Source organism: Schistocerca americana, chromosome 2 (genome assembly GCF_021461395.2).
Source record: "Schistocerca americana isolate TAMUIC-IGC-003095 chromosome 2, iqSchAmer2.1, whole genome shotgun sequence".
NCBI classification, from domain to species: Eukaryota; Metazoa; Arthropoda; class Insecta; order Orthoptera; family Acrididae; genus Schistocerca; species Schistocerca americana.
In genome coordinates, this window is record NC_060120.1 from 544,303,462 (window position 1) to 544,318,639 (window position 15,178).

General features: G+C 37.7%; 2 protein-coding genes across 3 annotated transcripts in view; one reads left to right on the forward strand and one right to left on the reverse strand.

Moving 5' to 3' along the window:
- The window catches only part of LOC124595019 (coiled-coil domain-containing protein 40), a 384,638-nt gene extending 378,941 nt beyond the window's left edge, over positions 1-5,697 (forward strand). The window contains exons 13-14 of the mRNA XM_047133570.1: positions 3,551-3,709; positions 4,958-5,697. Coding sequence (XP_046989526.1) covers positions 3,551-3,709; positions 4,958-5,188 — 390 coding nt within the window. The 3' untranslated portion in view covers positions 5,189-5,697. The remainder of the gene's footprint in view (positions 1-3,550; positions 3,710-4,957) is intronic.
- LOC124595022 (tyrosine--tRNA ligase, mitochondrial) overlaps positions 5,275-15,178 on the reverse strand; it is a 111,386-nt gene continuing 101,482 nt past the window's right edge. For both annotated transcript variants that reach the window (XM_047133573.1, XM_047133572.1), the window contains 2 exons: positions 5,585-5,710; positions 5,275-5,409 (listed from right to left, as the gene is read on the reverse strand). In XM_047133573.1, the coding sequence (XP_046989529.1) occupies positions 5,372-5,409; positions 5,585-5,710 (164 nt within the window). In that variant the 3' untranslated portion in view covers positions 5,275-5,371. The remainder of the gene's footprint in view (positions 5,410-5,584; positions 5,711-15,178) is intronic.

Sequence of the window (15,178 nt, forward strand, 5' to 3'; positions counted from 1 at the left end):
AGGGAAAGACGAAAGACGAAAGGATGTGGTGTATGTGTGGATGGATATGAGTGTGTGTGCGAGTGTATACCTGTCCTTTTTTTCCCCCTAAGCTAAGTCTTTCCGCTCCCGGGATTGGAATGACTCCAAAACCCACATCCTTTCGTCTTTCCCTCTCCTTCCCTCTTTCCTGATGAGGCACAGTTTGTTGCGAAAGCTTGAATTTTGTGTGTATGTTTGTGTTTGTTTGTGTGTCTATCGACGTGCCAGCGCTTTCGTTTCGTAAGTCACATCATCTTTGTTTTTAGGAATAAATAAATGATCTGGCAGACAAGGTTGGCAGCAATCTGTGACTGTTTGCTTATGATGCTGCGATGTACGGGAAGGTGTCGAAGATGAGTGACTGTTTGGTACAAGATTACTTAGACAGAACTTCTAGTTGGTGTGATGAATGACAGCTGGCTCTAAATGTAAAAAAAGTATGTTAATGTGGATGAGTAGGAAAAGCTAACCCGTGATGTTCGGTACAGTATTAAAAATGGAATGAGCATGTAAGGTTTGTGATAGGGTAGGGGAATAGTTGACTTTGGTTTATTGGGAGAATTTTAGAAAAGAGTGGTTCATCTGTAAAGAGGACTGCTGCGACATATTCTCAAGTACCGCTTGACAGTTTTGGAGCTGTCCCAGGTCAGATTAAAGGAAGACACTGAAGCAATTCAGAGGTGGACTGCTGTATTTGTTACCAGTAGGTTCAAACAACACGCAAGTATTATGGAGATGCTTCAGGAACTCAAATGAGAATCCCTGGAGGAAAGGTGATGCTCTTTTTGAGTAATACTACTGAGAAAATTTAGAGAGTATTTGAAGCTGACTGCAGAATGATCCTACTGCCACCAGCATAAATTTTATGTAAGGACCAGAAAGATAAGACATGAGAAATCAGGGCTCATATGGAGGTATATGGACAGTCATTTTTCCCTTGCTCTATCTAAGAGTGGAGTGGGGAAATAAATGACTAGTAGTGGTACTGGGTACCATCTGCCATGCTCTATAGCTCTTTGACACAGGTGATGTATCAAGACATCTGATTATCATGTTTGATCCCCTTTTAATGCTTCCCTAAACCCAAATTATTTCACATTTAGAATTGGTAATAATCTCACTGAATATTATAGAGATATTTATGATAAGAAATAAGCCTCCAAAAATACAGCTGGCCTATCCTGACAACATATATTCAAATGTTAATTTAACAGTATCATGAAAAGGAAAGTTGCTACTCACCATATAGCGGAGATGTTGAGTCGCAGATAGGCACAACATAAAGACTATCACAAATAAGCTTACACACACACACACACACACACACACACACACACCTGCAGTCCCTGGCGGCAGCAGCAGCTGTGCATGATGGGAGTGGTGGCTAGGTGGGGGGGGGGGAGGGATAGTAGGGAAGGTGGGGGGGGGGGGGATAGTAGGGTAGGGGGGGGGGGGGAGGACAGTGAAGTGCTACTGAGGAGCACACAGGGACGAGATGGAGAGAGGTTAGGACAGCTAGGTACAGTCGGGAGGTTAGACGGAGGGCAGGGGAGAGGTGGAGGGTGGGGGCAGGGGAGAGGTGGAGGGTGGGGGCAGGGGGTGGGTGGGGGGTAGCAGAAAAGGAGAGAAGTAAAAAGAATGGGTGTGTTGATGGAATGAGGGCTGTGTAGTGCTGGAATGGAAACAGGGAAGGGGCTGAATGGCTGAGTATAATGACTACCAAAGGTTGAGGTCAGGAGGGTTACAAGAGCATATGATATATTGCAGGGAGAGTTCCCATCTGCACAATTCAGAAAAGCTGGTGTTGGTGGGAAGGATCCTTATGGCACAGGCTGTGAAGCAGCCATTGGAATGAAGGATGTCACATTGGGCAGTGTGCTCAGCATCAGAGTAGCCCACTTGTATCTTGGCCAGTTTGTCGGTGGCCATTCAATGCGAACAGACAGCTCGTTGCTTTTCATGCCCACATAGAATGCAGCACAGTGGTTGCAGCTTAGCTTGTAGATCACATAACTGGTTTCACAGGTAGCACTGCCTTTGATGGGTTAGAAAGACTGGAGTAGGTGGTGGTGGAAGGATGTCCCCCACATCTACCCTGCTATCCCTCCCCTTCCCCGTCCCAGCCTCCTCCTTACCCCCACCCAGTTGCCAGTCCCATCATGCACTGCTGCTGCTGCTGCTGCTGCTCACAGTATGGCTTCAGCTGCCAGAAACTGCAGTCGTGTGTGTGTGTGTGTGTGTGTGTGTGTGTGTGTGTGTGTGTGTGTGTGTGTGTGTGTGGTCTATTTTTGACAAAGGCCTCATTGGCCAAAAGCTTATTTGTGAGTCTTTTTGTTGTGCCTCACTGAATCTCAGCATCTCTGCTATACAGTGAGTACCAAGTTTCCTTTTCATAATGTTGTTACATTCCATTCTGGATTTTCCAAATGTGAATTTAGATTTTTTCCATAGCTGTCCCCAATCACTTCAGGAAAATGATGTTTTAAGCTTCTTTCTATTTTTGGTATCTACTCTTGATTTCTTATATTTCAGGTTACCATGATTCTCTCTCACAGCCTATTAATATCGGTTTAGATTTTGCCTTCATCATACAAATGGCTGCAAAATTCCTGGCTGTTAGTAAGCCTTTCCAGTGTCTGCAACATATCACTCTATCACTGCTCTCTCTGACGAACATAATCAGTTTGTGTAAATGGAACAAAATAAAAGGAAATATTTGCAGAGGATGAGACTGCCATTGTTATAAATCCTGTGGCATGGGATGTAGGCCATACGCCTAACAGCCAACTTCCTCTGCAAGATACAGTAGTGACCAACCACAGCATTGTTATGGTATCACACATGCTATGTTAACTGTCCTGTCTACTGGAACTATGTACTGTGGACCTAACTCTTCAATAACTTTAAACAGAGCCACTCTTCAGAAAGGCTCTGTTATGTCTGTTAATGTGTTTACACTGTACCAAACAATGTTCATGCCTCTATGCAGTCATTGCAGTTCTACCATCACTCAATGTATTAATTTATTGTTATATCAACATGGTGGATAGTGTTATCATTTTAGAGTGTGTCTATTCACTCACAGTCAAATGCCAGATTTTTGTTAAAAAGAATTTGGGCATTGTTATTTGCAGATAGGTTGCTTCAGTTGGTTTTACCTTTTCAAGGAGATTGGGCAGAGTAAATCCTAACTCTGATATCATTTTCTGTCGAGATAATTTCTCCTAAATTTTCTCATTCATCATATATTTTGTTAAGCATATTGGGAAATTTTTTGAATGGAGTTAGGCCAAACTGTTTTCAGTGCTACTTGCCTCATGTTTGCCTCATAAATTGCAAGTGCATCAAGAGCTCTGATTGTTATTATCCAGTAATTGAAACATTTATTGAGTTGTTCAAAAGTCACTATATATTATACGGTTATCAAAAGTTTCCTTTAGAATTGTGCTTGGGAATTCCAAATTGATAAGCACATTAACTAAATGGCAATGCTTCTTCTCTAGAATCTTGCATTCACTGTTCCTATCAGGAAACACGACATGCTGAACGTACTGTCATAGAAAGAAAGAAACGACATGAGGATGTTCTCCAAAGGCTGACAGAGAAGCAAGCACAATTAAAGCAGTTGGAGGAGGTGACCCAGCAAATTGACAAACAGCTGCAGGATGGTCAACTACAAAAGCATCAGGTAAACTTATTTAACTAGTATTGTAATAGAGATGAAACAGTTAGCATCTAACCTAGAATTTTAAATTAGACAAAGTGGTTCTAAAAGTTCATCCAGTTTCAAAAACTATATTAATTATGCATAAGGCTACAAACTTTATATTTTCATTTACAAAGGCATATCTTTTACATGCATGCATGTACAACTTTTGGTACTTTTTACAATTTTGTTTAGGATCAAAGTGTTCATGTACCTTTCACAAATATTCAATGTATCCCCCCCCCCTCCCCCCAACTAGACTTACACCCATCCAGATGATAGACTCAATGCATACATTTGCAAGCGTGAAGCATGTCTCGAATTACTGCTGATTGGTTGATTGGTTTGGGGGAAGGGATTAAATAGCGAGGTCATCGGTCCCATCGGATAAGGAAGGATGGGGAAGGAAGTCAGCTGTGCCTTTTGAAAGGAACCATCATGACATTTACCTGAAGCGATTTAGGGAAATCATGTGATGGAGTGTTTCAAACACACACACACACACACACACACACACACACACACACACACACCTCAAAATCATATACCATTAGATCAAGTGACCTTGGAGGAGAATGTTGCAATGTAAGATCCATAAGTCCCTTATGGCCGATACATTGTTTAAGTAGCTCACTGTTAATAAATGCTCTTACATGCAGGTGCCTGTATGGTGGTGCTTTGAAATTTTTAGCATGTTCTCAGAAATGTGTAACAAACAAGCTTGTGAAATAGCTGCACCCTGGGGACCCCTAATGGCAACCACATGAACAGACAATTGTGTCAAGGTAAATCTTAATTTCTATGGATAAGGTATAATTTACCCCAGATTTCTGTTCTTGTTCGTGTAGGAGATATTCGCCTGGGGAATTCAAGTAAATCATTTTGAAACACCCTGTATTTATTGCATCTCAATAAAAGCTAACAGTGTAAAATTACTTGTAACAGCAGTACAGACCTTATAACTACGGAACAATTGCTGCTGTGTAGTGTTATTTTCTCCCTTTACGTATTGTATATACTTCCCCAACTCATACAGAGCACCAAGTTACGAGAGATGTCATACTGTAACGATACATTCAGTTACATTGACAGGTATACACATTCCTTGTTTATTTTATTTGTTTCTATTATATGTATTGCAATGTAGACAAAGCTGTTTTGGGTACATTTTTTACTTCTATGCTTAAGTGGTCACTGACCTGTACTATAGCAACTTATTTCATTCTACAGAATCTGGAATTGTTGGTGCGACGGCAGAGGAAGGCCAAAATGTTTGGTGATGTCAAGGCTGGTAAACATCGCCTACTATATCGCACAGAACATGCTTTGGATGCAGAGACACAAAGGCAAAAATCTATAAATACAGATCTCATATCTGTTGTTGAATCACTGCTATCAGACTTTCCTGCTCTTCATTATGATCTCACCAAAGTACTTAATACACTTAGGTTACAGTCCTAAAACTTGTGCTGCAAGATCAAGCTTTGTGAACTTTTTTATAGGAAAGGACAGCATCACATTACATTAGGGTCATTAACTGCTAGTGATTAAAAATATTAGCAAAAAACTTTATTTAGCTTTGCAAAATAATCAAATGTTTTCAGTTCTAAAAGATTCACACCATAATGAATGCCCAACTTTGCTTCAGATCTTCCACTTTACGACAAAATACTTCCTCTTCCCTGAAACAGGCAAGTAATGTAAGAGTATTAACAAGGCTGCATTAGTATCATAATGTATAATAGATAGAAAGTAGGATTGTTTCAAGCTTTATTGGGATACACGAATAAATTCACAGTGAATCACTTTAACATCATATACAAAGGTCCCTTAAGACATTATAGATTTTCTACTCACCAACACGAAGAAGTGTAATGTTATTAAGCAATATATGAGTGCCCAAAGTTAAAACTTCACTTAAATTTGTACATCTTTGTTGATTCACATAGAAACCACCTGCTGATATAATTCTTGCAGCATCATCTATGAAATAAAATTTTATAAAAAATCCTTTACCAAAATAAAACACAGAAGTACCAGTACTCATGTTACAAAACAATTGTTATTAGCTTTCTCTGTTAAAATACAATGTTTATTTAGAGCTATAAATGATTAAGAACAGATCTTACATTAACAGTATGAAATTTTTTGTTGCCTTCACTATTAAGTTACTCTAACAATAATAACTGTGAAACACGTTATGCCTGTTAACTATCTTCATAAAATTTACTCCTTAAGCTTAAAAAATTACGATGATATTCTCGAAAAATTCATAATTATCTGCTGAAGCAGTGACATAAAACCACAGTTGTAATAGACAATTGTTATATACAGTTCATGAAGTATCTTTTCACTATTAATTACACCAATTATATAAAAAAAAGGTTCCATTATCTTAAATCTTGTAAAAACAAAGTAGAAACTTTGGAATGAACAATGAACTGCGAATTAAGTGAAAATAAGAACCATATTTTCTAATAGCCCAAAATTTCATTACTTTGTGCATTAATTTTTAACATGAGTGCTTCAGTACCCCTTTATCACAGTTGACAGTAGTATTTCTCCTGCTGGTTGTGAACTACTTCCTTTCTCTCTTCTCCACTTGTTCAAATATCATGACTGATTTGTTGTTGAGACTTTTCTTTCTTTTCCTATTTTTTCCCAATACTTGCATATTATTACCAATAATCATCACTACTCATCTCATATTAAGGTAGATTTAATATTTTCTTAACAGACTGATTATTATTAGAGCATATGCAAGATTGAAGTATGGTGAAGCAGCAGGAGGGTATGAGGTGCCCACAGAAATAATAAAAGCATTAGGACCATTAATGTTACAATGGCCATATAGAGTATTTAGAATAAAGTGGGGCAGGAAAGAAATCTCAGAAGAGAGCCAAAGAGTCAATTTTCCCCATATTTAAGAAAGGCAATGAGAAGGAATGTAATAACTACAAAGATCACTCTTAATGTGCATGTAGCTTAGATCTTAATGAGATTTTTAGAAGAAAGAATGAAATGAAACTAGAAGGAAATAGAGTATATTTTGAAGACAGTCAGATCAATGTTTGACCTAATCTTACATTAAGACATTTGGTGGATAAAAGATGGGAAACTGGAAAGGACAAGACAATGACATTTATTGATATTGAGAAAGCCAATGAGAGCATGCCTCAACATTCAGGTTGCGAAACATAGATGATGAACAACTTAGTAAAGTAGATGTGCAAATGATAAAAGCTACAAAATTGTGCTAGAGATTGAAGACTGGTATAGGAGAAACAAAACTGTTCCCAGTTGAAACCATTCTACAGCGTGGAAGTGCGCTGTACCTCATATTATTCATCGTAGACATGGACTAAACTCAACAAAATATTAAACAGAAATCAGGAAGAGATGCAACAAAAGCCATGTTGTTTGCAGATGTCATAGTAATACAGGGTAAGAACAAATTCAAAGTACAAAGACAAGTATGTGTATGGAACCAAGAGAGAGAAAAATTTGGGATAGGAGTAAGCACTGAGAAGAGAAAAACAATAGTGATGACAACCAAAAGTTTCAAGTACTTAAGAAGTGTGATGGCAGGATAGCAAATAAATTTGGGAAAATGCAACAGCAAACAACTTCTGTCGAACTGTAAGAGGTGTTCTGTGGATCAGAGATGTCCCAAAGGAATGTACAAAATTTCTAAATGGTAATTACACAGTCCAGTCACATTACTGTGATCGCTGCCTATGTTCGACTTCATTGTGCTACAACTACTTACAAACAGCAGGTGGCAGAACTGGCAGTAGAGGGTATATAAAGCATGTTGGGGGATGCACTAAACAGTGAGGTCTTTGTTATAATGTGGAAGCAGAATGATTTATCCAATGTCCAAAAGGGCTTTGGGGCCAAGAGTGCAAGCATTTCTGAAATGGCTAAGTTTGCAAAATGTTCGTCTACTGCTGTGGTTAAAGTATATCGTGCATAGTAAAATGGCGCTATCCAAAACTGATGCTGAGGCAACTGTGGTGCGCCATGGGCCATTTCAAAGTGTGTAACAAGTGTGTGTGTGAACAAGAGCTGCAGAGATCTCTACGGGTGAATAGATTTCCAATTGTTGACCAACTGACAGCCCAGATGAACCAAGGGGCTACCAAAAATGTCTTCCCAATGACTGTTCAGTGAACTTCGCTGTGTGCGGGCCTCTGCAGCAGGTGCCAGGTTCATGCATCTATCCATGGGGACCATGTTCACCACTACATGCAGTCTATTTTTCCTTGGCACAATGACTGTTTTTCTTTGTGACAATGGCCTCTATCAGCACAACATTGCAACATGTCACACAGCTCGCAGTGTACGTGTGTGGTTCAAGGAGCACCTGGATGAATTTACCGTACTCTCCTGACCACCAAACACTCTGGATTTAAACCCAACTGAGAATCTGTGGGACCACCATGGATCCTTAACCAAGAAACTTAGCTCCGCATGCCTGTTGGTATCTTCCAGAACCTCACTGATTCTCCTCCTTGCAGTGGTCCGTGCTACAGAAGGGCTTATTCAGATTTTTTATAGGTCGTCACGTTAATGTGACTGAACAGTGTATAAAGTCCATGAAACATTTCGAAGAGTCACTACAGATAAATGTCCATGAGCAATGTAAGAAATGATACAGTATATGAAAGTCAAATTCTCGGAGTGATGTTCACAATGTTTATAAATGTTCTATGTGCCCACTCTTCGTCACACGGGACATGCCCAATTGGTAGTCCAATTCTGCTCTTATCCAACCCTGCATACATGCAGTGACCGTAAGAACAACTGCTGCAATGTGATGTCGCAAGTCTTCAAGGTTCTGTGGTAGAGGCAGAAAATAAACACTGTCCTTGATGTAACCCCACAAGAAAAAAATCGCAAGACGGTGGCTACTCGCGTAGGCCAGGTAACTGGCTGCAACATGGCCTATCCTACGACATGGCTGCATGTCATTCACGCAATCTCATATGCAATTGTGGGAATGTGGATGGGTGCTCTCTTGCTGAAAGATGAAATGAGCCACAATTGCACCATGTTGAGATAGGTATTACTATTTACAGTACCCTCAGCAAAGATGAAGGGTCCATAGACTGCCTTGTTGGTCTCAGCACAGAACAATCAACTGAATATCCCTCACATGGCATCTGTCTGTTCTGACATTCCCTGTTAGCCTGAACATTCTGCATTGAACAAATATAATCACAAAATTTCTTGTAGCACTTCACAATGCTGTTGAAAACTGGTGGTGTCTTGCAAAACTCACCCCAGAAAACTGTTTGCACACTTACTATTGATTGGCAACTGTATTATTTTTTATGTTATACTTAGCCATTTATCTATACTAATTTAAAAAAAAATGTTTCATGGACTTCATAATTACCTTGTTTTTTCAAACTATTATGAACCTGAATATGCACCTCATACATGGACAACAAGAGAAAGGAAAGGGAGCGGAATGGCAGTGGCAGCGATGAAATTTTCATGAAGTATAAGGGCAGTACAAAAAGATTAAAACCAGAAATGAAGAGGTCAGAAAATGGGTGGGAAATAAAGATGAAGTGGCGAGGCTTCATGATGAAAATGCGAGACAGCAAAGTTGGGAGGGCGAGGGGAAGGGGGGGATTACTAAAAGGTTTCCAGAAGAGACCATGAGGAAGACCCAGAAAGAGCTAGATACAGTGAGGGCATCCACAGAGAAGAGGGGAAGAAAACCACAAGATGAACTTAACAATGGAGAGAAGTGGTGGAGAGAGAGATAATGATGGAGATTCTTGTTCACAATCCGACCCAGGAAGAAGTAGGACTAGGACATGATATAATGCTAAAAACGAATTGTGTGTCATTTTTAATTACACATCATTTATTGTCTCCTTTCAGATAAATGGGCAAATGCCGTATGAAGACTTACAATTTGATTTTTCCCCTAATGTCTAAACTCTTTAATCTTACTATACAACTAGCTAATTACCTGATAATACCGAGTTATGTATTTCTCTTTCACTTTATCTTCACTAGTAGGGTTGAAATGCCATTTAATAAGAATGGCACCCAACTTTCAGTGACCATGATGGATTTTGGATGTAACCCTAATGTAAGTCAATTTTAATTGCTTTCATTCTGTTTCATTTGGTCCTTGACATTGTCCCCTCCATTTCTCCAATTCTGAATAAAAATAATCACCAATAGTGACCAAACAAATCTTATATAATCAGTCTGTGAATAACAGGAGAAGTGAAATCTAAATAGGGTAAATCAAGGATTTAAGGTTGAAAGATGGTACATAAAGCCTGCAGTTTTCAGAAGGAGAAAAAAAAAGTGTACTGAATTATGTTAATGAAATAATAGTTTATTCTGCACAAAATAACTTTCATTGACTCCAGATGAAACATTTGAGTAATCAAGAAACATATTTTACTATCCAGAATGAGATTTTCACTCTGCAGGGGAGTGTGCAGGTTCGCAGGAGAGCTTCTGTAAAGTTTGGAAGGTAGGAGATGAGATACTGGCAGAAGTAAAGCTGTGAGTACCGGGCGTGAGTCGTGCTTCGGTAGCTCAGATGGTAGAGCACTTGCCCGCGAAAGGCAAAGGTCCCGAGTTCGAGTCTCGGTCGGGCACACAGTTTTAATCTGCCAGGAAGTTTCATATTTCACTATTTTTCTTGAGGAAATGAGTAAACAGCATCTTTTTGTATGGTTCCTTGACTGACAAGTGAGAGTTTCAAAATAGGGTGATTTCATCCCAAATCATACAGATCAAGAGTGAATGTGTCACATCACTATTTCAAAGTTTGCTGAAAAAAATGTATGTTAAAGTCCCACATGATACCTCTCCAAAACTACATATTTTGATTTTCTGATGATTTGTGAAAACACTACAGATCTCTCTAAATGAGAGTATTTGTGAAAATGTTGTAATGAAAGGGGAAATTGAAAAACTGAAATAAAGAAACCTAAAGTGATAGAGATCTGAATTTATTTTCAATAAATACTTTGTTCCCAATACTATGAGACATGATTAATATCATTAATTCATACACCCTTCTAAGGTTCTTTTTTTAAAAATAAACTATGAAAATTTGAAATTTTTTGCAAATTTAAAATTTATGTTTTGAAAATAGGAAATGTTAACTGTCTTGAGAAATGATAAAGTGGAAAGAGTACTATCATCTATTACATTAATGGATGAAATTCTTAAACTGTCAAAATATTTGTGCATACAGATCAAAGAATCTGATATTTTTTTGTTATTTAATAATTATTTTCTCCAAAATCCCCATGCTAAATATTCCAAAAATTGCATGGTGTGTTAGTTGGTCATTGTACTTAGGGAATGTACAACCAGAGTGGGCAATACGTTTCTGTACAAAATGTGAGAAATATTTTAGGTAGACCTAGCTCTACTCTCAAGGTCAAAAAATCATGGACACTTAAATATTTCAATTAAGCATTGATTTTAAGTAAATGTAATGTGCAAAAATGTTATTTCTTAATCAAAATAATTACTTTACAACATTGGAAGTGAGTGGGAAAACAATTCATAATCTTGTTTGAAAGCATTTTATAACAAAAATGAGATTTTACACCCATTTTTCTTTTTATGATATTATTCACAAATTATTATTGTCTTCTTCATGATTTTGCTTCTTCATTACTTTCCATGAATAAAAATTGACAACAATGTACCAATCAACACTGTACTGTTGAAAAGATTTATTTATCATTTGCTTCTCATTGAACTTGTATAACCAAGTTGAATTTGCACATGGACAAGGATAATCCAACAAGAGCAGTACTTGGGAAATGGGAACTGCACAGTGATCTTTTGATGATGGCCATTTGAAAGCATTAGCAGGACCATGAAGTGTCATAAAGGAGACAGTTATATCTTGCATCTCATGAGACACACTTATTATTACCACAGGCTTCATAGCAGATCACTCATCTCTCTTTTTTTAAAACGGAATCCCCCTCAAATTACTTTCATTTAGAATTAAAAATTTCATGTTTGTTACTAATTTGATATGGTGTTTACAAATCCAGTAGAAGATCTTATAGCACCAACAGCTTCTTGCTGGATATTAAGTCTTGTTGCAAGATGTTTGCAGGGACCTCCTACCCCATCACATGTTTTTCCATGACCTGTTGCTGAAAATATCCATTTTTTGTTTTAATTTGTGTACTACAGTGTTGACCACGCTCATACAGCTGAAAGCTTGATCATGCTCCACCATCAGTCGCATACACATGTTTAGGTATGAAATGCATGGCCTCTACATGCTATATCATCAATTATCATGCTGACAGTGCATGTGCACTGTCCTGAATGGGATCATCACTGACAATAGCAAAACAATGTGATGTTCCAAGGAAGAAAGCAACACACGTGAATATTGATACCTGTGATGTGAGCCGGTGGTAACTTTGAATTTTGCACTGAAAAGCAGCACACTAGTTCTCAGCAAAATCAAAATGAAGAACTAATGTGTCAGTATTCTGGGATGTGGCTCATTTTGCTTCTGCTATGGCCCTTCTCTGAATCCTCCAGATATGATGATGAGCTATTCCTTTCATGACCCAGTGCCTAACCCCTGTAACAATCTTCTCAGGCTCTTCTGTGTTCTTCACCAACTCTCCTCCACAATGCATAGGTCACATCATTGTCAGTATCCTGAAGGTGTAAAGCTTCAACAGTCATCACTTCAGCACCAGGACATATTGCACACTCCTGCAACCAACATTTATCTTGTGACTCTTGACATACACACAAAAGCATCTAGTCTGTCTCTGTGTACTTACTTCCTGTGACAATGCTTACTGCAAAACAAACAAGTTTCAAATTAGTGCAGTACATACATATGCATACTTCCTTTGCTGGCTGGAATTTTACCAATTTTGATCGTAAGTAGTAGAATTTAGTGAGACCAGTTTTTAAATTCGGGTTCTCCTTTTTCATTAGGAGATATGCTTCTCTTATTGATCTTGTCATAAATCTTTTTACCTTTTTAAATTTTCCACCATTTTCAGTAACAGAAATAATATCGGCCTGATTAGGATTTTGCCTGCTGTAATCTTTGTCATCTTGTCATATTCCAGAGCAACAGTGAGCATACCAACTTGCAATAGATGCCCATAGTAAGGATCTGGGCATGCCCAAATACATTTCTCATTCTTAATTTTATGAGCTTTTGAAATTAAATACTGTGAGGTAGTGGGTATGTGTTTCTGTATCTGCTGCTTAGAGTTGCTACCTGGTATCAGTGTCAGTAAATGTATCTTCTCAATATTGGTAGCTGCTGAGATAGCAGTATTTACGTTTTGAAACCACACGTCACTTTTTGTGCGCATATCACAATCTTCAGGTTCTGCACCAAGTGCATCTACATTAAACACTTCATAAAGTTTTGAAGACATTGCTTGTGTAAAACTTGTTTCAATTTCTCCCACTTTTCTTTTGACGTACTGTTTTCTTCTTGTGCTTCTTAGCTTTCCTGGACGTTTAAGGGGGGACATAGTAGGGGCTACTGCAGCAATGCTGTCTTCTTCAGTTTCACATTCTGGTGATGGTGATTGTTCAGGTGGGTTGCCACTAAATTTCTTCTTGTGGTGAGTGTGGCAATTCCTGCACAATCAATGTGCTGCCAATACTGTTACTTGAGGACCAAGATAATTCCACAATACCTCTGACAGATTCACAAATGTGAAGTGTTTTCTTGCACCTTATTTAAATTTTTTTTGCCCCACTCCATAGTCCACACACCTCACTCTTTCACTATTGTATTTCTGCCATTGTATCTAACAAAAAGTTCAAACCAAACACAAAACTTAATGCAGAATGCTTTATGTGCAAGTTCTCACTTGTTTGTTAAAAACAGAAGAGCACTGGAAACAGTGTTGCCAACATGCATATTGTGCACTAGAAATTCATTGATCCAACGTATGCAGAATGTTGAAAATTTTTTAACACTTTATACAGAAAAATATTGCCCACTGTGTCTGCATTGACTACTAACATATTAACCAAACAATACTTCACGTAATTATCAAAAGTCTTCGGATGGGTGATTTTGAGGAAATAATTCGTAAAAACTTGTACAAATGCAATTTCTTACATTTTTAGTTATAGAAAATAGCTGGAACAGAGAAGGTACTGTTTGTAATTACATCAGATTCTGTGACTTTCCAAATTGGAAAAAAGTTTTTTAATTGGAAAAATTAACTTAAATTCCATATTTTCGCCCTAAATCTGTAAGTTAAAGGAAGCCCACAAGTGTGGGTGTCAACTAAATTTCAACACACTAAGAGGGAGCTTTAACACAAAACATCTGCCAGGTCTCCAGTATTTTTGGTCTATTAGTTATATATTTTTTTGCTCTCTTCTGTTCTAAGAGTTATTTACAAAATATACATTTTTCAAAGGGCCATACCATTTACATGATGAAAATAGTTTATTTCTTAACACAACATAGAGGTTATAATGAGTCACCCTTCTCTAACAGTGCATTTTTTTATATATAAAAACAAAGATGAGGTGACTTACCGAACGAAAGCGCTGGCAGGTCGATAGAAACACAAACATACACACAAACTGTTGCCTCATCAGGAAAGAGGGAAGGAGAGGGAAAGACGGAAGGAAGTGGGTTTTAATTTTTTAAATAGAAATAACTGATACCATGTACACTGTCGATTCTTGCTCAGTTTAAAATTATCTCAGCTGTTTCTCTGGGAGAATTCATATGATTTTGTGTACGATGTTTTATAGTTCAGACTAAAATATATAAAAAGAAATTAACGTGTTACAATTGATGTGTACTAATGGTTGAAATTACTCTTCTTTCAAAAATAACTGAAGTTACGAAATTTGTGCCACACTTAAAATTCATATTATTAATTGCAGAAATTATTAAATTTATTTCTAGATTGATTTATAAAATAATGATACATTTGAGCAATGATTCATCTTTTGTTTTGTAAACTCTTTTGCTTTGTAAACTATTTGGAATAATGTGAGTACCGCAGAATGTAGGGAGTGGTGGGCATGCCTCTGATGGAAACGCACATATTTTGCTAAACTTGTTAACAAAATTGTAATTTTTGGTGTGACAGAAGTGAAAATTGTAAAGTCTGTGTGATTTAGAAGAATGTGATAAAATGAAATGATATTTATAGCAACAGGCACGTCTTCATCAGTTATTTAGTGCAACAAGAACCCACAATGTTAAATCAAAATTTTCAGCAGCAAGAATGTACTCCTACATACAACAGGATTTTGAGCCAGCAACAACAAAGACGACAAGATAAGCAAAATAAGTAAAAAAAGTTCTTCGTTTGTAATCTTACTCATCTTGAAGTTTTCAAAATTTGTGCAGAGAATGAGAACTTTAATGGTGATGTGTGGGACCTGTTTGATTTGAGATGAAATCACCCAATATCT